The 25,793-nt window shown below is 35.7% G+C and overlaps 1 protein-coding gene and 1 pseudogene across 4 annotated transcripts in view; one reads left to right on the forward strand and one right to left on the reverse strand.

Annotated features, from left to right (window-relative positions):
• Positions 1–1,117: 1,117 nt before the first annotated feature.
• Positions 1,118–25,793, reverse strand: part of Akap7 (A-kinase anchoring protein 7) — a 124,280-nt gene continuing 99,604 nt past the window's right edge. For 3 of the 4 annotated variants that reach the window (XM_076859739.2, XM_076859741.2, XM_076859740.2), the window contains one exon: positions 2,149–3,098. In XM_076859739.2, coding sequence (XP_076715854.2) covers positions 2,902–3,098 — 197 coding nt within the window. In that variant the 3' untranslated portion in view covers positions 2,149–2,901. Of the gene's footprint in view, positions 3,099–25,793 lie in introns of all 4 variants that reach the window. The other variant, XM_076859738.2, reaches the window with a different exon arrangement.
• LOC143401670 (ribosome biogenesis protein NSA2 homolog pseudogene) lies at positions 5,981–8,385 on the forward strand (annotated as a pseudogene).

The following is a 25,793-nucleotide window of genomic DNA, read 5'->3' on the forward strand; positions in this document are numbered from 1 at the left end:
CTTAAATGGATACTTCATTGATAAGGATTAGAATCCTTTATCCTCAAATCACATCAGCTGAACACTCTCATAGTGTTCACAGAAATTCAGATCTGTGTGGGAGCTTGTTTAGCCAAAAGAAAGTGACTTTCCCTTTGTTACACATTCTTAATTTGTGATATATATGGTACTTTGTGAAGAGGGAAGTGATATGTTGTAGAAAGTGTCAGCTTTGAAGTAGAATAGATTCAAAATTAAATTTAGCCATACTTTTTATTAGCTTTATGATGATGGGCCATGGAACCATGTAGAGCCCCCATTTCCTAATATGAAAAAAGCATTAATTGCTTCCTAATAGGATCAGTGAGGATTCAACCATGTGCCCAAATCACCTGACACACAATCTTAGCCTTAGTGGATATTTAACAAGTGGAAAATACGATTCTCAGCTAAAGTCACAGTAAGACATGAAATCCAGATTAAAAGTGAATACCCTTTCTTAGCCCTTAAGCTTTTCAGATGGACTGGAAGAAGATGTTTAAAGATGGATGCTGAGAAGAGCTCTCTCTTTTGAAATACTGTTCGCCAGGTTATGAGAGGATGAAAGCAACACTGGGACATCTGGATTCTCGTTTGTGTCCAGATCCCTAACAGCATGGCCTTGGATAAGAACCTCAACTTCTTCCAGTGTGCTTTCTCATTTGAAACACAATGAAAGCTAAAAATATCTTTGCTTTCTACCTAAGGGCTACTTAAGAAGGCCAAGAAGGGCCTCACTCACTGAAAAAAGGTCCATGGCACACAGCTCAGCTCCCGGGCTTCTGCCCTGGGTGGGTCTAGTCCTTTTGTCTTTGCTATTGATGTCACTTCAGTGATACATGGTTAATTGTTCATAGGATGCTATTTAGATTTTATTTGAATTTAATGTTCTGTTGTTAATTCTCTGTGAGGCTGACTTACTTGAAACGGTTTAAAAGTCTAGAGTTGATGGTGCTTTGACAACTGTGCTCTTTTAGCATGAAGGAAAGAACATACAGTGAACAAACACTGAAACTATCAGAGCTCCTATTCCTGATTTCAGTGAACCAGCACAGACCCAAAAACTTCCAAGAGTAAGAAAAAGAAAAGAAAGGCAACAAGGGAAAACAATACATTTATTAAGAGGCATGAAAATGCATAAACTCACTTATAAATAAATGTAATATAATTTATCCAGTGAAAAAATAGCTAAAATCCATGAGCAAACTGGATTTTATATTTGAATGATTACATATTTGATCTCCAATCATTTCTCCTTCCATCATGATCTGAGTAGCAGCAATTTTACAATGACTATAGAAAAAAAGCTGTTACCAATAATCATATGGGGAGAAATTTTTCAAGAATGCTCTTTAAAATTGAACCAGTGCAAACAAATTCAAATTATAAGGGATATGATAAGACCTGGGGCTTATCTTCAAAAAAGTAGAAAATAAAATCTAAAACATTCATTCATTAAGAAATGACAAAGCAAATTACATTTTGATCAGTGAAAAATAATACATATGGATATTATAAAACATTTTTAACCAGTGATTACAATTACTATATTTATAAATGTTCATTCAAGTACTATTAATGTTCAATAAACATTCAAATTTTCATTAAAAGTAATACTAAATGTAGACAGCTGGACAATGCTTCTTTTGATTTAATATCATGTCAACAGGAAGCAAGTGACCCTTAAAATACTGTTGTTGGTTTTGTTTTTTCTGTAAATGATTTTTTCACAGTCTGTATTTTTTTGTCTGCAAAGACCCAAGAAACATCTCACAACAGCTAATCAGGAAGTCATTTCTATAAAATGACTCAATATTACAGAAACAATTATTCTAAAACACAAGTTTAGCTCAAAAAACAACAGGGCAAAATTGGTTTTCTTTGGCAAGAAATTCCTTACCAAATGTTGGTTCACTGTTGTATAGAACCTATCAGAATACTTTGGTATTTACCAAAGAGATATTTAAGAAGCTGAAAAGATTTCATAACTATGTTATCATGATAACAACAAAAAGCTTATGTCAAAGTCGCGCTGAATTCAACATGATTTGCTTGATTACTATTGTTAATAAGTCTTCCTTCAAAAAGCTCCCTCCTAATTTTGGCCTGAGTCTCAGGCTTTAATAAAAGTTCCTTTATCTGTTGCACCTTGGCCTTGAGACCCATCCTTTCTCGATGTAAAGCTTCATTAATTAAGTCTTGAATTCCAACAGGTTTCTTGCCTAAGGGAAAAAATTATATAATACATTTAAAGTACAAATGTCAATGAAATACATTAAATATGGCATATTGACTTATCAAAATAAGGTTAAAAACCCTTTGAAATGTTGCCATTTTATAGAAAAGGTTTCATTTGCAGAAAATATATCATTTACATGAAACATAATTTACTGTAAAGAAAGATCACTACCCAATGACAGCACACTGAGAACAACATAAAACATTATGGATTAACTACACAGATGATAATCTCAACAGTGATGAATTTAAATTTAGCACTTGATAGCTGTGTGTGAGTTTTGGCCTCAGATAAATTAGTCAAATGTCCTACACAATATAAATGGCAGTGTTCCATTTATGGCAAGACCTCTCCTGCAGCTTCTAAGTCCAGGAGGCGTGATCCAAAGTCCCCCTCCCTTGTGCCTGGCTGAGGGCAAGTGAAACTTGGGCCATCTTTCTTCCAGAAATTAATTTCCCCTGCTAGTCCCAGCATTCCATTTCTCTTCTGTTGTTTCTGAAATGCAAAGGCATCTATCATGAAAGCTTTGGGCACCTCCATGGATTGGATAAGAGATGCTTAAAAAGCATATTGCAACTTAGTCCCGAGCCTTGGCAGAGGGGAGCAGGATGCTTTTCACAGAGCAGCAGGAATCTGCTGGGGTCTCATTTCCTGTTGTTATCACTGTCATTGCCATTCCGCTCAGCCTCTTCGATTTTCACAGAGCTCCCTTCCCCGAGCTGCTTTTTGTTCTGTGTCTCTTCCAGATACTGCTGCACAGCCTTGAGCACCGCGTTCTCCACCAGCCTCTTACTGAGCCTTACCAGTTCAGCATCATCTGGCTCCCCTCCGTCCTTTTCACCTACATTCCACAACAGAGAAGAGAGGTCACTGAGCTCATATTACCATAGCAACTCAGCCATGCAGGGGCCAGCTAGTTCAGCTAGTTAAAAAGAGCAAGTGTCCTTCAATCTGGTAAATTAGGTCTATAAATCCAAGAACAGTGGGTTGTCTTTTCATATGGTATTTGCAGAAGTAGGAGCTTGACTATTCCTGAAGATTTCAAGTTAAAAAGCAATTCATTAGCTCCAGCCTAGAAACGCCAACTAGCAATGCTGCTAGTTTCCCATTTCTACGCAGAATGTTTGTTCTCTCCTCCAAAGCTAACTCCTACTACTGAAGTGCATCTGCCCACCACCTAGAGCCTCAGACATGTGAATTTACCTCCTTCTCTCTCTCCAATGCCAGCTCTGAGATCATCAAGACTTCCCTATCATCTCATTGCTTGGGATCACTAATTTTAAAATGCTTATCCTGTAGATTGGTTGTTAAATTCTCAGCACTCCCATAAAGACAAAAGCAGTTATTACCACTAGAAACTGATTGAAAATAAGCAAATATAACTAATAATTTTCTTTTAAATCTCAGTGCTATTACTGCAATTTGAGAAACAAAAAGTTCTTCAAGTAAGAGTTAGGAGTATGATGGCAAATTACTAGATGCTACTATCTTATGGTTATTTTAATTCCCTACTAGTGATAATCCAGGTTTAAGAATTCCACCCTTCATCTTACTATAAAAGAACTAGTTCCCTTCTATTCTCATGCTACATGTTGCCCAGTCACTCTCTTCCTCTTTTACTTTTACTGGGGAACAAAGGGCTCTTTCCCCATGCCCATTTAGCATCCTATCTTCTTCCACTAAGGTGTGAGCCCAGGAAGGCAGATGACTAGAAGCAAAGAAGTTACCAGAATGTTCACACATTAAGCTCAGCTCAATTTTTGGAAAGTCCCATGAGCTCCAGAAGGCAAAACCAGTGTTGCTGTTACATATTCAGGTCGAGAACAGGCAGATAACAAAGGATATGAGCTGGAAGGTGGGCATTATTTTCTATCTTCAGTGTAACAGGAATTGAAGAACAAAAACAGATATGCAAAAGGTGAGATTGGGCCCCATCACTCCTTTGGAGCCCTATCATTTTTCTGTAATGTACATTCAAGACCAATTCTGCTTATAACTGCCCTCATCCTTTCTGGAGTCATCCCAAGCAGAAGAGTAGATGGGTTAAGACCCTTCATCTAGAGACACTAACAGAGGAAACCTTAGAGACTGATTTCCCTTTAAATGTGAAAATATGACATCTAAGACCTATGATCAAAGGTCTAAGACAAAACATTTTCAGTGCAAAATATGTTTAGAATTGAGTAAGCTTCAACTTGGTGATAACTGCATAGATTCTACTAAACATAAATACGCCAGGATATTTGAAATGAAAGATAAACAAATTCACTACTAGTATGACTTTTGGGTACAAGTTTAAGTTCAGATTGTTTTTACCAGTAAGAATGAATGAGTACACTGAAAAACATTTAAAAGATTTTTATTTCAATCTTAAACACAGTGTTTATACTACATAGACGGTATCTCCTAGTACGTTACCTGCGATTATTTGTATAATGGCTCTTCGATTCTAAAATGAAAGTCAGGCTGCAAAGGAATACTACTTAAATAACTTTCAAAACACTATAAATGACTCTACACTTGCCACCCTATTTGAGCTCTGTGCCTAGGTCAGAGATTATGTGTTTGAGGGCTGTTCCAGAACCTACTCGGCTTTCTCATTAGTAATTAGAGTCTAATAAGTAAGTCAATCTCCAAGATCCCTCTCAGGTCTCATTTCTATCAGTCCACGCTAAAAGATTTGAAATACAAAAATCTACCCACAAAATGCTAATTTTCTAACTGTCCTATTTTTGTTTATGCTTTTACTATTACCCAAGTCAATCAAATTCAAAACACTTTCCTTTCCCTCATCAACTCAATTAATTACTGAGCCTTGTCAATATGTGCTTCATGATTTCTCTTTTTTCAATGTATCTAATATAATACCTCTAGATATAATATAATTCTTCTAAAATATCAGTTTTACTCTCCATTCAACAGAGAAACAAGTTTGCCTCCTAGGACTTTCCAAACTTAACAACTCACTACTGCTGCACTTCTACGGTCAGCCTCCAACTTATCTGTGGTTGCCTCCACAACATTCCCTATTTCTAGAAAGCCCTCCCTTTCTCTCACATATCCATGAGTCTTTTCTGAATGGCCCAGCTGGAAGTGATGCTCCTCCCCTGGATTCCAACAACTCTATCCACAAGCATACTACATGTCCATTTGGTCATTCAATCAACCAGTGTGTGTCAGAGACCTGTAATATGCCTACAATTCTTCCAGCCTACAAAGATAGGTCAGAGACAAAGCAACACTCCACTGGCTTGCTTTCCTTTATTCCTTTACAGATTATGAATATTATTTATTGATGTATTTATTAAAAAAACTATTGATTCAGCATCTGCTCTGGTAAAGACATAGCCTTGAGTATAGAAACCATGTCTCAGGTGTCACAGTTATCTTCCCTTCTGCTAAAATATGGCAGTTATTAATTGCAATACAAGCTCAAAAATATTTGTTAGTCAAGGGAATTGATTGGAATCCTTAAAAGCTGCAGCAACATTTTAAAATGTTATAATTTTCCTAAAAAAAGCATACTAGCCAGAAATTTAAATTTAATATTAAGTTTAAAACAAGAGAAGAGAATTCCAGGATGAGTCATATACCCATATGAAAAATCTACATCTACTTTGCTTAGTGAACCTGGTAAATAAGACAAAAATTTTGACCTATGGGGCAAATGTTCATTACCTACAATAACTAACTAACTAATTAAAAAATAAAACAAATATACAAATGAATCATCCAGATCCGTCCTGGACCCCAGTGCTCCTTACAGTATCTGCAATCCATCCTCAGGCTATTAACGTTGGTGCACAAGAGACCCCACAGCAAGGCTCATTGCAGAGCCCTGCAAGAACACAGTGCATCTTCATTCCTGTAAGAATGCATGTGTTCTCACTCTTAGCAGACTTAATTCAACTTAATTTAAGAAATTAATTTTTAAAAATGGACCTCATGAAAATAGAAAGGAGGCCAGTAGGAGTTGAAGAAGGGGATTAGACAAGGGAGGTGAGGAAGGAAAAGGGGAGCTCACATTCCCCAGTGAGCTTGGGGAATGAAATTGATCAAATGATATTTTGTGCATATCACAATGAATCCCACGGTCACATATAATCATAATGTATGTCAATTTTAAAAAGAGGCATTTTAAGATAAAGTTCTGCTGTGTTTTTCTTCTTTACTACTTGAATAAGGGTATCTGCCTCTCACAGTGACCTCTAAGACGAATGACTGCGTTCATTTTAACTGAAGCCCAGTTAGCAGTGGCGGCTCAACATGCTGCTGCAACATACAAACTATCTTTTTTTCTTTTTTTTTTGGTACCAGGGATTGAATCCAGGGCACTCTATCACTGAACCACATCCCCAGCCACCTCTCCTTACCCACCTCTTAAAAAATTTTATTTAGAGACGAGGGTCTCGCTTATATTGCTTTGTGCCTAAGTTACTATGACTGGCTTTGAACTTGGGATCCTCCTGCTTCAGCCTCCAGAGCCACTGGGATCACAGGTATGTGCCACATGCCTGGCTTCACACAAACTATCTTTAGATATTCCAACAAATATTCCCAAAGCATCAGACTCTTTTGATTAAAAATATCCTTTCTAGGCCTATTTGATTTACTTAATATTATATCTACCTAAAATAGCAGACTAACCTTTGTCTTTGACATGTTCTTTTAGAAATCTCCTGAAAATATCCTTAATCAATTTTAGGAGAATATAAAATATAAAAGAAAAGCAATAAAAAATAAGTCTTTAAAGCCCACCAAGTACAGTACTGTACTGAAAGGAACATACTTAAGAAACTTTTCAGCAAACTTCAAGTAAGCAAGTAAATAACTCTCCATAGAGTTGTGGCAACATTAACCCTCGATTTGGACCTATGAGTCTACTTTTGTTTATATTACCTGAGATTTCTAATACCAATCCATGCAAGGATACAGTTTATTTTTGTGGTCATAAAAATAAAATAAGTGAACTCCTTAGTGGTAACAAGAATATTTTATACCTACTAGAATAATTTAAGATCAACATTAATGTGACTCAGTTAGTCTTATGTGTGAGTTGACCCAATAGTAGCTGATGTCAACATGAAGGGTCCCAGAAACCTTTACCATCCCCTACCCATCACTGGTATCTAGGTGTCTATTTGTCCTAACTGAATAAGTCATGCTCATTTGTTTTTTAAAAGAGATCAAAGAAAATATTCTTTAGAATATAATGTAAGACATGGAGGGTACAATCACATTAAAATGAGAGCATTCAAATATTAAAACATTAAATGTTGTCACTTGAACACATCCCAACTATTAAAAACTTTATTTGGGGAAAATGAGAACTTCTTCATGCCCCAGGGGCTGCATCCAGTGCATCTATGGCTCCACCCCACCACAAAATGAATATGCCATAAATGCTATGAGTATTGTTTGGATTGCCATGATAAAATAAGGAAGGAGGAAAGCCAAGAGGCATATAAATGTTCAAAAAAGGCAAAAACAAATAAAAAGACTGGTCTGAAGGCTAAGCTCTACCAAAAGCAGCTCCATGATGAGAAAATGCAAATGAAAAAGAGCAAGATGCCTGAAGAAAGAAACAGCAAGCAAAAGAATGCAAAAAGGCCCCACCCACAGCAGTACCTGGCTATCTGCTGGACACAGAGTCCCAAGCTAAGGCACTCTCCAAGATGGTTAAACAAAACAAAAACTGAAGGCAGGAAAATGGAAAGTCCTTCTGCCCATTGCTCTTGCCCAGGGGGAAACAGAGGTATTAAAAGTTACTGAGACAAAAAAGAAAAAAAGATGGCATGGACCAGGATGGTTAAAAAGTCCTCTATGTTGGAGATAAAACCACCTAAATATGAAAGATTTATTAGGCCAATGAGCTTATGTTTCAGTAAGGCCATCCTGAACTGAGTGCCACCTCTGGCCTGCCAGTACATCCCCACCATTTACAATTGTGGGTATTATTACCAAAGGCACTGTCATTGAGGTGAACATGAGTATTAGGCTTCTGACACAAGGAGGCAGGATTACTTGGGGGAAAATATGTCCAGGTTACCAACAATCCTGAAAATAATGGATGCATAAATGTATCCTTACTGACTCTGTTACAGGATAAGAGCCTGCCACAGAGCTAAGGCAGCCAAGCAGTCCTTTCTTATTGCTTCTTGCATCACACCAGAAAGATTTCAGATATGTTGCACAGAGTAGCAGGCATGAGTTTACTAGAGCATGAATTTATTAGAAGGCACAGGGAAAAGGAAACAGGACACTCTCAAGGGAGAAGAGTGTTTCCACTCAGAGAGGAAGACAGCACACACCTCCTGTCCTTCAATTTTATTGGAGAGTTCCAGGGAAGTTTCCAAAGAGTTCCACCCAGGTCCACCTCTTGACTTTTGACTGACAGTGGGATTGTATCAAAATTCCAAGTCTCCACTGCACATGGTAAAGGCTCAGGGCAACTCTAGCTCACTTTGGCCTATGCTGATCAGTTTTAATTGGAACCTGTTCTTATAGATTTTATTCTTAAGAGAAATTATCTTTATCTTTGTGAGTTCTGAAACTTGATCTGTGTAAGAGTTACAAAAGTGTCCCCCCTCCAGCAACCCACATAACTTGTATTTTTATCAGCATTTGGGGCCTGAATTTCTCCTGTAGATAACAAATTATTTGCTGAGAAATGTATACATCCTATTGACTTAAGTCAGGCAGGGCTGCAGGTAAATTGTTTTCTTAAAAGAAATCTTTTGGGAGTCAACACAATCCCAGTGTATAAAATTATCCCCTTAACCTCATGTTCCCACCACTCATCTCTGTTATCTATGAGTTTGACAACAGTTTCATACAAATTACTCCATAAATCATGGACAACTATAAAATAATCAGGAAAACCACCATTACATTTTTAAATACTACCAAATAGCCTTACATAACTACAATCCTCAAGAGAACTATTTATTAAGTTGTAAAATATGTTAATGGAAAAATAAAATCAAAACCTTACTTGGTATCTGGATGAAGGCTTCCTCTGTATCTTCCCCTCACTCACACAACTTTGTACTTCCTGTTCTAGAAACATGAGTATGTCTTCCTTGGAAGAGGAATTTTCTTTTTAAAATGTGATCATCTTTTCAATCATCTTTCTGATTGAAAAGAAGCACTTAGGCTGAGAACTCAGTGGCAGAGAGCTTCCCAGCATGCAAGAGGCCCTGGGTTCAATATCCAGGACCACAAAACACAAAAGAAGAAACACTACACACAGATCTATAGGTTATTCAAAGAGGTAGGGTGGCACTCAGCTTCCTTGTGCTCTACCTGCAACTAATCTGTGCTGAAGGACAGGTCAGGAATCATCCTTGAGTGCACACTAAACTGACACTGTCCTTGAACCTTAATCTACCAAAAGTATTAGCCATGCCCAAGGAAAATGCTCCTATAAAGTCCCCTGCCCTTCTTGACAAATACTAAAATTCACCCCAACACACTCCAGAAAGTTTTAGAATTAAAATTCTAAAACTACATTTTACAATATAAACTTCAAAAGGGAAGAAACCATGTCTTTTAAGTTTCATTCTGGCCTCTGAAAGAAAATGGATGCCAACCAAGAATCTTATATCCAGAAAAATTAAGCTTTAGATTTGATGATGAAATAAAAACCTTCCATGATAAACAAAAGTTAAAAGAATTTACACCTAGAAGGCCTCCACTAAAGAACATCCTCAGCAAAATATTCCACAAGAAGGAAATGAAAAACAACAATGAAAATCAGCAAAGGGAGGTATTAAACTAAAGGAAAAAATAATCAGAGGAGAAACTAAGTCACATTAAATACCAAAAATAAACAAAAATGGCTGTGAATACGAATCATGTCTCAATAATAACCTTGAATGTTAATGGCCTAAACTCATCAATCAAAAGACATAGAACTGGCAGATTGGATTAAAAAAATCCAACAATATGCTGCCTTCAAGAGGCACATCTCATAGAAAAAGACATTTGCAGACAAGGTGAAATATTGGGAAAAATCATACCACTCACATGTACTGTGGAAACAAGCAGGGGTTTCTATCCTCATATCAAATAAAGTAGACTTCAAGCTAAAGTTAATCAAAATGGATAAAGAAGGACATTTAATATTGCTTAACAGAACCATACATCAACAAGATATAACAATTATAAGTATATATTCCCCAAATAATGGAGCATCTATATTCATCAAACAAATTCTTCTCAAGTTCAAGAGTCAAATAGACCACAACACAATAATTCTGGGTGACTTTAACACACCTCTTTCACCACTGGATAGGTCTTTCAAACAAAAACTAAACAAAGAAACTACAGAACTCAATAATACAATCAATAATTTAGACTTAACTGATGTATATAGAGTATATTATCCATCAATGAGTGAATATACTTTTTTCTCAGTAGCACATGAATCCTCTCTAAAATAGACCATATATTATGCCACAAAGGAACTCCTGGCAAATACAAAAAAGTAGAGATAATACCCTGCCTTCTATCAGATCATAATGGAATAAAATTAGAAATCAATGAAAAATAAAAAGTAAAAGCTACCCCAACACTTGGAGACTAAATAATATGCTATTTAATGAACAATGGGTTGGAGAAGATATCAAGGAGAAGATTAAAAAATTCTTAGAAGTAAATGAGAACACTGATACAACATATCAAAATCTCTGGGACACTATGAAGGCAGTACTAAGGGGAAAGTTCATTGCATGGAATTCATTCCTTAAAAGAAGAAAAAGTCAACAGACTTAAAATTACATCTCAAAGTCCTAGAAAAAGAAGAACAAACCAACACCAAAAGCAGTAGAAGATAGGAAATCATTAAAGTTAGACTGAAACCAATGAAATTGAAACATAATAAACAATTGAGAAAAGTTGACAATACAAAAAGTTGGTTCTTTGAAAAAAATAAATAAAATTGATAAACCCCTAGTCATGCTAACAAAGACAAGGACAGAGAAAACTCAAATTACTAACATCCATGATGACAGACACTACAGAAATACAGAAGATAATTAGAATTTATTTTGAACATCTGTACTACAATAAAATAGAAAATATCAAAGGCATCAACAAATTTCTAGAGTCAGATGATTTGCCCAAACTCAATCAGGATGATATATACAAGTTAAACAGATCAATTTCAATCAATGAAATAGAAGATGCCATCAGAAGCCTACCAACCAAGAAAAGCCCAGGACCAGATAGATACATAGCTGAGTTCTACAAGACCTTCAAAGAAGAACTAATACCAGGACTCCTCAAATTATTTCATGAAATAGAAAAAGAGGGGACACTTCCAAACTCATTCGATGAGACCAATATCACCCTGATTCCAAAACCAGGCAAAGACATGTCAAAGAAAAAAAACTTCAGATCAATATCTCTAATGAACATAGATGCAAAAATTCTCAATAAAATTCTAGTAAATTTAATGCAAAAACATATTAAAAAGATAGTGCACCATGATCAAGTGGGGTTCATCCCAGGGATGCAAGGTTGGTTCAACATACGGAAATCAATAAGTGTAATTCATCACATCAATAGACTTAAAGAATCATATGATCATCTCACTAGACACAGAAAAAGCATTTGACAAAATACAGCACCCCTTTATATTCAAAACACTAGAAAAACTAGGAATAACAGGAACATATATCAACATCATAAAGGCTATCTATGCTAAGCCTCAGACCAACATCATTCTAAATGGAGAAAAATTGAAGGCATTCCCTCTAAAAATGGGAACAAGACAGGGATGTCCTCTTTCACCACTTCTATTCAACAGAGTTCTCGAAACACTGGCCATAGCAATTAGACAGATGAAAGAAATCAAAGGGATATGTATAGGAAAAGAAGAACTTAAATTAGCACTATTTGCTGACGATATGATTCTATACCTAGAAGACCCAAAAATCACCACCAGAAAACTTCTAGAATTAATAAATGAATTCAGCAAAGTAGCAGGGTATAAAATCAATATTCATAAATCAAATGAATTACTATACATCAGTGATGAATCCTCTGAAATAGACATTAGGAAAATTACCCCCTTCACAATAGCTTCAAAAACAAACAAACAAACAACAACAACAACAACAACAACAACAAAAACTTGGGAATCAACTTAACAAAAGATGTGAAAGACCTATATAATGAAAACTACAGAACATTAAAGAAAGAAACTGAAGAAGACCTTAGAAGATGGAAGATATCCCATGCTCTTGAATAGGCAAAATCAATACTGTCAAAACGACCATACTACCAAAAGCACTATACAGACTCAATGCAATTCCAATCAAAATCTCAATAACATTCCTCATAGAAATAGAAAAGGCAATCATGAAATTCATCTGGAAAAATAAGAGACCCAGAGTAGCAAAAGCAATTCTTAGAAAGAAGAGTGAAACAGGTGGCATCACTATACCAGACCTTAGAGTAAACTACAGAGCAACAGTAACAAAAACAGCATGGTATTGGCATCAAAATAGATTTGTAGACCAATGGTACAGAATAGAAGACACAGAGACAAAGCCACAAAAATACAGTTATCTCAAACTAGAAAAAGGCACCAAAAACATATATTGGGGAAAAGATAGCCTCTTCAACAAATGGTGCTAGGAAAACTGGAAATCTATATGCAGCAAAATGAAATTAAGCTCCTAACTCTCACCATGCACAAAATTCAACTCAAAATGGATCAAGGACCTAGGAATTAAACCAGAGACCCTGCACCTAATAGAAGAAAAAGCAGGCCCAAATCTTCATCATGTCAGATTAGGCCACAACTTCCTTAGTAAAACTCCTATAGTGCAAGAAATAAAATCAAGAATGAATAAATGGGATGGATTCAAACTGAAAAACTTCTTTTCAGCAAAAGAAATGATCAGTGAGGTAAAAAGAGAGCCTACAGAATGGGAGCAAATTTTTACCACATGCATATCCAATGGAGCACTAATCTCTAGGATATGTAAAGAACTCAAAAAACTTCACACACACACACACACACACACACACACACACACACACACCAATCAGTAAATGGGCCAAGGAACTGAATAGAAACTTCTCAGAAGATGATATACAATCAATCAACAAATATATGAAAAAATGTTCAACATCTCTAGCAATTAGAGAAATGCAAATCAAAACTACTCAAAAATTTCATCTCACTTCAGTCAGAATGGCAGTTATTAAGAATACAAGCAAAAATAAGTGTTGTCAAGGATGTGGGGGGAAAGGCCCACTTACACATTGCTGGTGGGACTGCATATTGGTGCAACCAATCTGGAAAGCAGTATGGAGATTCCTCAGAACTTGGAATAGAACCACCATTTGACCCAGCTATCCCACTCCTCGGTTTATACCAAAAGGACTTAAAAACAGCATACTGCAGTGATGCAGCCACATCAATGTTTATAGCCAGCACAGTTCACAACAGCTAAATTGTGGAACCAACCTAGGTGCCCTTCAGTAGATGAATAGATATAAAAAACTGTGGTATATATATATACACAATGGGATATTACTCAGCATTAAAAGAAAATAAAATCATGGCATTTGCAGGTAAATGGATGAAGCTGGAGAATATTATGCTAAGTGAATTAAGTCAATTCCAAAAAACCAAAGGCTGAATGTTTTCTCTGATATGTGGATGCTGATCTGTAATGGGGCTTGGGGTGGGGCACATGGGAGGAATGGAGGAACTTTAGATAGGGTAAAGGGGAGGGAGGAGACGGGAAGGGGAATGGGGGAGGGTACAAAGATGGTCAAATAAGATGAATATCATTACCCTAAGTACATGTATGAAGACATGAATGGTGGGACTCTACTTTGTGAACAGATACATGAAAAATTGTGCTCTATATGTATACTATGAATTGAAATGCATTCTACCATCATGTACAACAAATTAGAATAAACAAATAAATTTAAAATTTTAAAAAAAGATACCATAGGGGCAAAAATTGAAGTAGGTTGTTGAAAAAACAAAAAATACAAATAATGTAGGCCTAAAACATGATAAACACAATAGGAAAGTAGGGACAAATAACAGAGAGAATTAAGAAACAGGAATACTGAGCCATGGAGCCAATATAATTTGAGAAAAATGTTAAAGAAAGAGGACAGGGATGCAGGAAAAAATATGAAGGAACAAGCATTTTTATACTTTAATTAGAAACTATAAACCCTTGAATCAAGAAGCTTGAAGAATCACAGGCACAAGAAATGTGAATAAAATCACACCAAAGAAAAAAGGCAGCCAAAAGAAAATGGTTGTATTCTGCACATGTATTCTACACACAGAGGAACAAAGAAAAGAATGACCATAGACATGCCCATCAGACATGCCCATCAGGAACAATGCAAAACAAAAACAATACCACAACATTTTAATGTTTTAAGTAAAAAAAGAAAAGGCAACCTAGAATTCTTGACCCAGAAATTTTATCTTTCAAAAATGAGAATAAGGGGCTGGTGTTGTGGCTCAGTGATAGAGCACTTGCCTAGCCTGTGTGAGGCACTGAGTTCAATTTTCAGCACCGCATATAAATAAATAAAATAAAGGTCCATTGACACCTAAAATATATATTTTTAAGAATGAGAATGAGCTGGGCAGGGTGGCACAGGCCTATAATCCCAGTGATTCCAGAGGCTGAGGCAGGAGGATTATGAGTTCAAAACCAGCCTCAGCAACTTAGCAAGTCCCCAAGCAACTCACTGTGAGGCTCTGTCTCTAAAAAAGATATTAAAAAGGGCTGGGGATGTGGTTCAGTGGTTAAGCACCCCTGGGTTCAATCCCTGGAAACCAAAAAAAAAAAAAAAAAAGGGAGAGAGAGAGAGAATATATTAAAAAAGACTTTTCCAGATATCAAAGGTTAAGTGAATCCATTTATAGCTGACCAGAAATAGAAGAAATGTTAAGTAAGAAATTTCAGGTGGAAAGAAAATTTTACCACATGGAAATTTACATCTACTCAAAGACAAGAAGATAACTAAGAACACACGTGTATAGAAAAAAATAGAAGACCTTGTCTCATTCTTATTTCTTTAAAAGGAAAATATAACTGCCTAAATAGGGTTTATAAAAATATATTAAAATAAAGCATACAGTAACACAAAGATTTTTGCCTAAAATCAGGAAGAAGAGAAAGATATCTGACGTCACGACTACTACATAATATTGTACTATAAGCATTAGCCAACGCAATTAGGCAAGAAAAAGAATTAAACCCTCCTGATTGAAAAATAAGAAAAATTGTTTTTATTCACAGAAGAGATCATCATCTACCTAGAAATCCTAAAGAATCTACTAAAATGTGTTTAAAAGATCACAAGATACAATTTCTATATTTAAAAAATCAATTGTACTAGCCACAAACAACTGAAAATTTAAAAAATTTAAAAATATTACCTTTGTTTTTTTCTTTTATTCACCAGTACCTCTTCTTTCCCACCCCTCCCCCCCTACCCCCTTCTTCTATTCTACTGGTCTCCCTTCTATTTTTTTTTAATTTGTTCTAATTGGTTATACATGACAGTAGAATGCACTTTTTGACACATTGTACACAAATGGAGTGCAACTTCTCAATACTCTGGCTGTACATGGTGTAGAGTCACATCAGTAGTGTAATCATACATGTGTATATAAGGGTAAAAATGTCTGTCTCATTCTATGGTCCTTCCATCCCCACAGCCCCATCGTTCCCCTCACTCCCTGCTGAAAATTTTACCTTTAACAGCATAAAATACTATATAGGGTAAACAATAAAATGTATGCAAGACAACTATAAAACTTTCTGAGAGAAATTATGATTTAAACAAATGAAGAGAGAAATTTTATTCATGGATCAAAAGACTGGATTTTGTTAAGATCTCAGTATCAATCAAAAACTCAACAATGTTTTGTTTTTTGCAGAAATTCTTAAATTTATTTTAAAACTTACATGAAAATGTAAAATACTAGACCAGTCAAAACATTTTTTTTAAAAGAAAAAAGCTAGAATACATGTTACTGGATTTCAAGAGTTACTTTGAAGCTATAGGAATGGGGTCAGCTTGGTATTGTTATAAAAACAGACAAAGATCAATGAAACAAAACAAAATTCAAAAAATAGACTCAAACATATATGGCCAACTGATTTTCAACAAAGGTCCTGAGACAATTCAAAAGAGTAAGAGCAATGTTCTCAAGAAATGGTACTAAATTAGACATCCATATGAAAAAAAAAAAAAAACTCAAACCATATCACACACTATATACATATAAAAATCAACTCAAAATGGAGCATAGACTGAATATAAGGTCTGAAAGTATAAAGTGTCTAGAAGAAAATATCCAAGAACTTCTCAGTGACCTTAATTTCTTAAATAGAACATCAATAGCCCAAACTATAAAAAAAAAATTATTGGACTTCATTAAACTATAAAACTTTTGGTCTCCACAGATACTGTTAAGAAAATAGAAGGCAAACCACAGACTGGGAGAAAATATTTGCAAAACATATCCATTAAAGAATTTCAAACCAGAATATGAAAAGCATTCTTACAACTGAATTAAAAAAAACAAACAAATATAAAAATGGCCAAAAGATGGACTAGGATTATAGCTCAGTGGTAGAGCACTTGCCTAGCATGTGTGAGGCACTGGGTTCGATTCTCAGCACCACATAGAAATAAATAAATAAATAAATAAATAAAAGTCTATCAACAACTAAAAACAATATTTTTTAAAAAATGGCCAAAAGAATTAAAGAATTACTTTACAAAAGGTACCTGGATAGCCGACACTTCTGTTGCTGATGGTGATGCAAAAATGGTATAGCTATTGCAAAAAAAAAAAAAAAAACAAACAATTTGGATATTTCTTATAAATGTTTACCATATTCTTGCCATACAACCCAGCAATCTCATTTCTAGCTAGATTTGAAAATAGGTGAAATGAAATTATATACTTATAAAATTGCCTAGGATGAATGTCTATATAGCTTTATCCATAAATATCCCCAATTAGAAACCATTCAAATGCCCTTCAACTGGTGAATTAATCTAGAAACTATGGTGCAGGGCTGGGGTTGTGGCTCAGTGGTATAGCAGAGGCTTTGTACATGTGAGTCACTGGGTTCCATTCTCAGCACCACATAAAAATAAATAAACAAAATAAAAGTATTGTGTCCATTTACAAGTAAAAACAATGTTAAAAAAAAAAAGAAAAAGGTATGGATGGTGAATCTATGCAATGGTAACGAAACATTGCTACAAGGTAAGGAAATACTGATACATACAATGGCCCAGATGAATCTAAAACATAACATGCCATGTGAAAGAAGACAGATTCAAAGGCTACAAACCATATGATTTTATATATGACATTTCAGAAAAGGCAAAATTAACTGCAAACAGACCAATGGTTCCCAGGGGTTGATGGCATGAGAGAATTTTAGAAGGTGATGGAACTGTTTATCTTATTTGTGGTGGTGGTTACAGATTCGGTGTGTTGATTAAAACCCACAGGACTAAACACAAGAAAGATGAATTTTAGTGTATGTAAATTGTACCTCAATTTTAAAAAATACTAATAAGAACCATTTCTTCCCAGTGATTAGGGACAAATTTAGTCTTTACTGGGATCAACAACACTAAATGTTGTCACTCTGCAATTAGCAGGTGGCTGGCTATTAGGATGACTTCTTAGCTTCCTCTGTTCTAAGACCATTTTCAACTCTAACAGCTATAATATCTCACAGAGGCAGGCCTCAGATTTTCAGTTGCTTTCCTTCTGAATCATATTTTTCTCTTGTGCTCAATATCAAATATTTCCATAAAATAGAGGGGGGTGGCTTCTGAGCATGAAAGTGACCCAATTATTGTTTTACTTCTGCCCTTCCAGTGTATCAGGCATACTGTCTGCTCCAATGTACTCAGTACAAACTAAATTGGCACCCAGTACCCTGATTGACAAACGATCACTGTCACTCTGTTGCTGAAATCTCTCTCAGAGGGACACTGTGCTCACTGCAGCTTGTTTTGCTCACTTGTTTTGCCTGGCATTGTTTGCAGGCTCCCACCTGCTGTTGTGTACCATACATTGCTCTCTATTATATAGAAACCATGGTGGTTTCGTCCCTGGATTTTAGTTCCTATTTTTGTTCAGGTTGGAATGTGGGGACTTCTCAAGATCCCTGACGATTGCTCAAGGCCTCTGGGAGTCATTTTGTGCAAAATCAATTTAAAGAAATGATTCTAAGTGGTGATAAAAGAGGCAGACATTCTGAACATAAGTCCAGGTCACAGGAGTATCAACAGATGCACAGCTATCAGTGAAAATATATATATAAATATATATATATATATATATATATATATATATATATATATATATATATATATGACAAAGAATAAATATAGCTTTAAATATGTCACAAGCATAAATTTTCAAATAATCATACTCTTGACTGGCAGAAAAACAAATAGGCTGGAAAATGAAGCACTGCTTAGAGTCTTAAAACCACTGCACACATGTAATTGTTATCATCTGTTTTAAGAGAGTTTTACACAAAACTTAAAAGCATGAGTAGCTGGCGTGATTTTCACTTATTTGGCCAACACACCTGCTCATGTAATATACATTTTTCTTTCTCAGCTAAAACTCTACACTAGGAGTTGATTCAAGCAGAAATAAAGATTACTTTCCATTCTGAAGGCATTGCTCACTAAGACAGGTCAGCAGAATAAATGTTGCCACCCATCTAATCAAGTAAAGTAAGTCATAAATTGTGGATGCCATTTTCCCTCTTTTTAAGCAATAAGAGCACACTCAGGTCAAGCAGAACCATGGGCTGAGAAAATTCCCTGGATACCCAGTCACCAACACCAATAACAGAATTGATTCCTTCCATTTGTGTAGATAACACTTCACACCTGTCAGAGGGCTTTCCCAAACATTATCTCACTTGGTTCTCACTGAAACCTCATAGGTAAAATAAGTGTTATCCTCCCGTTATTACAAGTAAGAACAGTGAGATGCAAGAGGTTGCATAAATTGTCTGATTGCACAACAGTAGTGATGGGAATCAGTAGTCCTGTCACTAGAATCAGGAATCTCAGTTCATCCAGGACACCCACCCCAGAATACTTCAGATACTCTACAGTATTCTCAACTTGGGGAAAAGAAGACACAGCTATGAGAATAATAATCTAGAGGTTATTTATTATATTAACTAATACTAATATCAATTAATTTGTACTATATTGTTATTTTATAATCTAACTATATTCTTATAATTGTATTATATATTGTATTACATACTACTAAGTCTTTATAGATGTTTCACACTGGGACAATGGAACAAAATGGTTTAAGCTTAGGGAGAGGGACTAAAATATAAACATAATTACAAGGTGACAAGAATATCATAAATATTTTTAAATTCACAGGATGAAAAAAATATTTAAACAATTTTTAAATAACATTGTGTGTGTGTGTGTGTGTGTGTGTGTGTGTGTGTGTTGCTGGGAATTAAACCCAGGAACTCATGTGTGCTAGGCACACTCTACTACTGAGCCACATCCCTATCCCTTATATAATCTTTTAAAAAGTTATTCAAAATTACCTCTCTTCAACTCAGCTGTCTAAATCCTAAAACAACTCCTGTCTGGACACATGTAGACAGGGTGTTTTGCATTACAAATTTTTCTAATTATTCAGTAGCAAACACAAAAAATAGATTAAACTGCCACAGTTTGCTTTTGATGGTTTCTAGAACCACTTTTTAAAGTCTAAACATGAAAATCCAGGTAACAAAAAAATTTGGTCAGGATATTTGCTTGTGAATATTGATCAAGCAAGCAGTGGGCAAGTCCATTTGCCATTATAAAAGCAATACTAATAGATTAAATAGGGAACATGAATACTAAAGACAGCTTGTAGATAAGATGGTTAATCAGTAAAACAAAATCAAGACCAAAAATCATCCTTGGTCATCTTTTCTGTGCATTATAATAAAAATGTATAAAGAAACACAGTACACTTTCTAAAAACCCAAAGCCTCATAAATTTAATGCTTTACTTTCAGGAGAATTGACTGAAGAAGTTATTTAGAATTTATTTTTCTTCTTTCAGTGACCTAACACTATCAACTTACTACATGCTTCAAAGAACATTTAGCAAAAATCAAATAGACTCAAAGGTATATATATATATATATATATTATATATATATATTTGTGTGTGTGTGTGTGTGTGTGTGTGTGTGTGTGAGATATCTTCTGTTGGTTAGAGTTCTCTGAATCTTATTGTAGAAAATTGAACTGGCATTTAAATCTGGTGACTAATATACTGATGTTATATAAATGTAAATTCATTTGGTTCATCAGTTGGTATTTGCTTCTCAAACTCTTGATATCTAAGAATTACTAAAGCCAAGAGACTAGCCCAAGTCTACACGACGAAAAACTGCCAAAGTTGGAACTCAAACGCAGATCAATGTGGCTCCAAAGCATCCCACTTTTGCCTTTATACTACAATGCTGCTCTGTATCCAACAGTGGAAAATATATTATATTCTATATTTTCACTTCTGTATTTTTCACTCTAAAATAAGACCTTTAGCCAGAAAATATTTACAATGCTTCCTCTTGAGTTACAGGGTCAGAATCCTAACTTCCCCACTTACCACATCTGTGTCCCTATGAATGTTGCTCAGCCCTTCTATGGTTCAATTTCTTTATTTGCCAACCAGGGATTTACAAATATGGTATTTCTATACCACAGGGATTCCATAAAAATTAAATAAGATAATACTAAGCACTTAGCATAGCACCTAGCTTTCTTGAAACAATGTTGGAATAGGTGCAAACAAGAATTTTATGCATTGTTCTACCTTGCTAACATTTACATTCTTTTGCAACTAACTGATGTCCCATCACAGGTAAAAGAACAGCTACTGCTAATTAATCATACAAAATGTTTCTAGCAGACCTATGAAAAGACTGCAGCTCAAAGAGCCAGTGAGATACAAATAGCTTTAGGTTTATAGATGCACCAAATGGAAATGTGTAGCATTGAAAAAATAATCCTATCAAGTTCAGTTTATAAGCAACCTTCCAAGAACATATCTACTTCAGAATGAGTGTCAGGCACATGTGGTAATGTCACAATCATTCACAGTCTCAGCTGTGCTCTCAGTGTATAATGCTGCCCAGCAAGCATTATATACTTTCAATCACAGGGCTTCTTTCTAGTCATTCACTCATTTTTGGGGGTCATATCTCCAAAAGATTTGAAATGATTTTTTTTAAAATCAGAAATACAGAAAGGGTATACTATCAATAAAATTAAAAATTAGGAGCAACACAAAACAAACTGTGATAGAAAGTAAAGAACAGAGGGAAGAACAGATTACAGAGGAAAAGATCCTAAGAGCCATGAACTGGGCTCTGAACTTCCCAATACTTAAGAGTGAAAGAGGAAGCTAGGTAATTCTCAGCTTGGAGAGTCCAAAGAGCACAGATCAGTGTCTGGATCAGAGTGTCTGCTCCATAGCTGCACAGAGCTTCAGGCCACATCTACTCTCAAACTCCTTCTTTCCTTCCACCCTTTTTCTAAGTAAGCAAGATTGTCCACTCCACTTCTCCACTTCAGGTTGCTGCTCCTCCCAATTCTACACGCCATGGGGGAGCTGTGGGCCCAGAGCTACACTGGTCCATATAATGCCCAGGGTGAATTTCTAAGTTTTAAAAAGTTGCTCCTTCCTTAAGACACTTCATTTCCAACTTTTGGAAAATTTTCATAGCCTACTGCTTTTGTTAGTATAGAATGGCACTTTACACTATAATATGTAATTGTAATATCTTTGATATGTATAGTATAGTGACCTTGCAGGTTGTATAGTTCATAGCCTGTACCTTTTCTTTAATTTTTATATGGAAAGTAGGAGAGAGAAACTCATTCTACTTGAACATGAAACAGTAAGAATGTTCCCCGGAGCTGCTAGAAGTCTGATCCCCATCACTAAGTGAGGCCAGATAGGATGAGAACATAGAATATACTGGAAGCCACCTGTCCCTATCATCAAGTAAAGGCTAACAAGGTGAGAACAGAGTGGAAAGAAGAGTGGAGAGGTAGAGGGTTGAGGATGTCTGCAAGTCAGGTTCAAAGCCAACTTCCAAACCTGTCATATTTTGCACATGTGTGCCTATACCTTTTCCCTTTTAATTAAAAAAATCAGGGCTGGGGTTGTAGATCAGTGGTAGAGCGCTTGCCTCAAACATGTGAGGTACTGGGTTGGATCCTCAGCATCTCACATAAAATAAATAAATAAAATAAGGGTATTGTGTCTATCTACAACAAAAATTTTTTTAAAAAATCAATTTGCCTTGAGGTTTGTGACCTCCTGGCATCTCTCCTGCCACTGCATTGACTCTTTCTACTGTCCTTTTCTACTTCTGCTTTGGTTCCCAGATGCCTCTTGAATTCCTGAGACTTTCAGAGTACTCCAGCCACTGCCTATGCTCCTTTGGTTCCTTTTCATCCTGAAGACAGGAAAGGACAGTACATCATTCTCTGGTGCTGACTTCCACCTGGCTGTCAGTTTAACTCCCCAGCATCCACCGACCTGTCCCAATGTCAGAACCTGACAGTGAGTATCTTTAACATGGAAGAAAAAAATTGGTTTGAAGAAACATTCACTCCTATCCACAAAACACAGTGAGGATATAGAATATATGCCCCAAAACTTAAAAAGAACAAATTATTTTTAAAATGTTCATAAGCTGTTGATAAATTAGTTTCAAAATAATTTGTCCTTTTTAAGTTTGTTGTTTTGAATAGAGGTTTTCCTTTGAACCATCTTATTAACTAATATGAATTACCATACCACGTCTATTTTTTTTAATTTGTATCTCCTTTGAAATAGTCATATTTTTATGTACTTTTTTAAAATGTGGGAAATTTTGTCATAAAAAACATCATTTTAGAATATGATTATTATTTTTGTCCCCAAAGAATAAGAACCACAAATTGGCATAAACTAAATGCTTGACTTGGAGCAATGGAAAAAAGTACATTTTTAAAACAGTCAACAACCACATGCCAGGTATCAAAGTATTCTTTCAGCTCCAAACCCACCCTTCCTTACTCAGATTTACAATTCCAGGGCTAGGACTAAGCAAATTTACTTCTTTGCTAGCTCCATTTGTTAAGTTCTGCCAAGAGGGGGCAAGAGAAGGAAACTGGACAGCCCACTGACCCAACTATGGCCACTGTCTCTGCATCAACTGGGTCCAGTAGAAGTTGATTCCAGTTTTCATTTCATTTTCACCTCACTCCTAGAATCAACCTCATTACATGTCCTCACGAAGAATAGCAAAAGTTAGTTAGTGTGCCATCCTCGGAGGCCAGAGGACCAGGTTTGAGGTTTCTTTTCTGTGTCACTAGGGCACCTCCTTGGACGCAGCAACCCTTCCTCAAAGGTGTGGATCTTCACTATGTGGAACCCTTCCTTCCAGAGGTTAACCCACGCACAACTGCTCTTCCTCAGTTATGCCTTTCCGTTCACTATTTCTCCAAAACTGATTTAAGTAATTCCTTATTAAATGCTCTCTGTTAAAATAACTGATGTATTTCCTATTTCCTTGGCTGGGCTTTTACCAATACAAACTATTTCTTTATCCCCCTCCACAATGTTATAATTATGGAGGATTCAGATATAAACATCAAAACAAATTTACAAAGTTAAGAGCAGCTATGAAAGTGAAACTCTTTTCAAAAACCTGTATATTTGATAATCTATTCTCCCATAAAACAATTTTAATTATGCCTTTTAATTTAATATTCAAATTTCATACAGTCTTACATATATATATTTTAGGTTCCACAAAAACTAAAATTTTATAAATTTTCATTGGAAGGTAAATTGGTCAAGTATATAGAGTAGTGGGAATACAATGGATATTTCAATGATTATTTTAATCTTAAATTTACCATCATCATATTAGAGAACATTAATTTAAAATAAGTCTAAATTTGGACAAGAGGGTTTTATAAAATTTTCACTTATAAAGATAACCACACAGTAGGCAACACACCTTATCTTGTTATCTTGAAGTTGATCATTAATTGCCAGGTGTTCCTACCATGAGTTTAATAACCGACATGTTATGTTGTGCATAAGTTTTACAAAAACGTACTTAGACAATAACCCATACTTACATATTATACCTCTGTTTTAAAGCAAGTTTGTTGATCTTAAAGGCACTAGTTAAAAATAGTCACTTAATAGTTAGTATAAATTAAGGAGAAATTTAAAAGCATATTTTTTTCATTTAAAGAGTTTTGTGGCTTAAAATAGTTTAAACATTTTGCTGAGCACAGTGGCATACGTTTGGAATTCCAGCTATTCAGGAGGCTGAGGCAGGAGAACTGCAAGTTTGAGGCCAGCCTCAGCAACTTAGTCAGACTCTATCAGTGGTAGAGTGTTAACCTAGCATGCATGAAGACCTGGATTCACTCCCTAGCACTGCAGGGAAGAAAAGTTTGAAAATTCTGGCTTAAAAATTCTCTTTCAGAACTGGGAGTGATGGCACACTCTTTAATCCCAGCTACTTGGAAGGGTGAGACAGGAAAATTGTAAATTCAAGCCCAGCCTGGGTAACTTAGTGTCTCAAAAATTTTTTTAATTAAATAAATAAAATTGGCTAGGGATATGGCTCAGCTGTGGGGGGGCCTCTAAAAACTCCTCCTCATTGTTCCTTCTAAAACACCTGCTCAATTCCCAGTATCACATAAATGGACAAACAAAACCAAAAAAATTCTCACCACTATTATTAGTAATTATTAATTCAGGCATCCATGAATTATTAATGCAAAATTTTACTTGAATAACTTCTCTGTTTAAAGATTCCATTTCAATATTCTCATTGTTTAAAAGAAGAATTATTGCAAACATAACAAGAATACTACTGATTTAATGTATATACCATCTGAGTTCTCAGGCCACCACAAAAAAATAATGTGTGAAGACTAATATCCACTGTCTTAAAGCCGTCACCCTGGAGCCCTGTTAAACAACTCTTTTCCTTTCCACATTAAACAGCCCTCTAAATTAAAACAACTGATTCTTCTGCCTTTGCTCACCCTAGCCAAGCAGCCAGTCCTTCAGGCCCTTCTTGTGATGTGGTTTCCAGGCCACACCATCCTGGTCTCCCTTAGGACACATTCCAGGTTGTGAGATCTCTAAATAACGTTTGACTACAATAAATCTAGATGGAAGTCTTAGGTTAACAAATTATCTACTTGCCAATTTATGAGCTATCATACACATCACTCAAATCCCTGAAAAGGTTGACTTCACAGCTAACTTTAGCTGAACATTTAAAATGCTTAGAAAGTGTGAATTTTATTTTTGTTCTCCAATGGTCGGAGGTGAGGCATCAAACTGAAGCCTGATGTAATTCCCATGACAAATGCCAACAACTATATGACCACAAAAAAGTGGCAGTGGGGTCTGAGACAG

Source organism: Callospermophilus lateralis, chromosome 6, assembly GCF_048772815.1.
Source record: "Callospermophilus lateralis isolate mCalLat2 chromosome 6, mCalLat2.hap1, whole genome shotgun sequence".
Classification (NCBI taxonomy): domain Eukaryota; kingdom Metazoa; phylum Chordata; class Mammalia; order Rodentia; family Sciuridae; genus Callospermophilus; species Callospermophilus lateralis.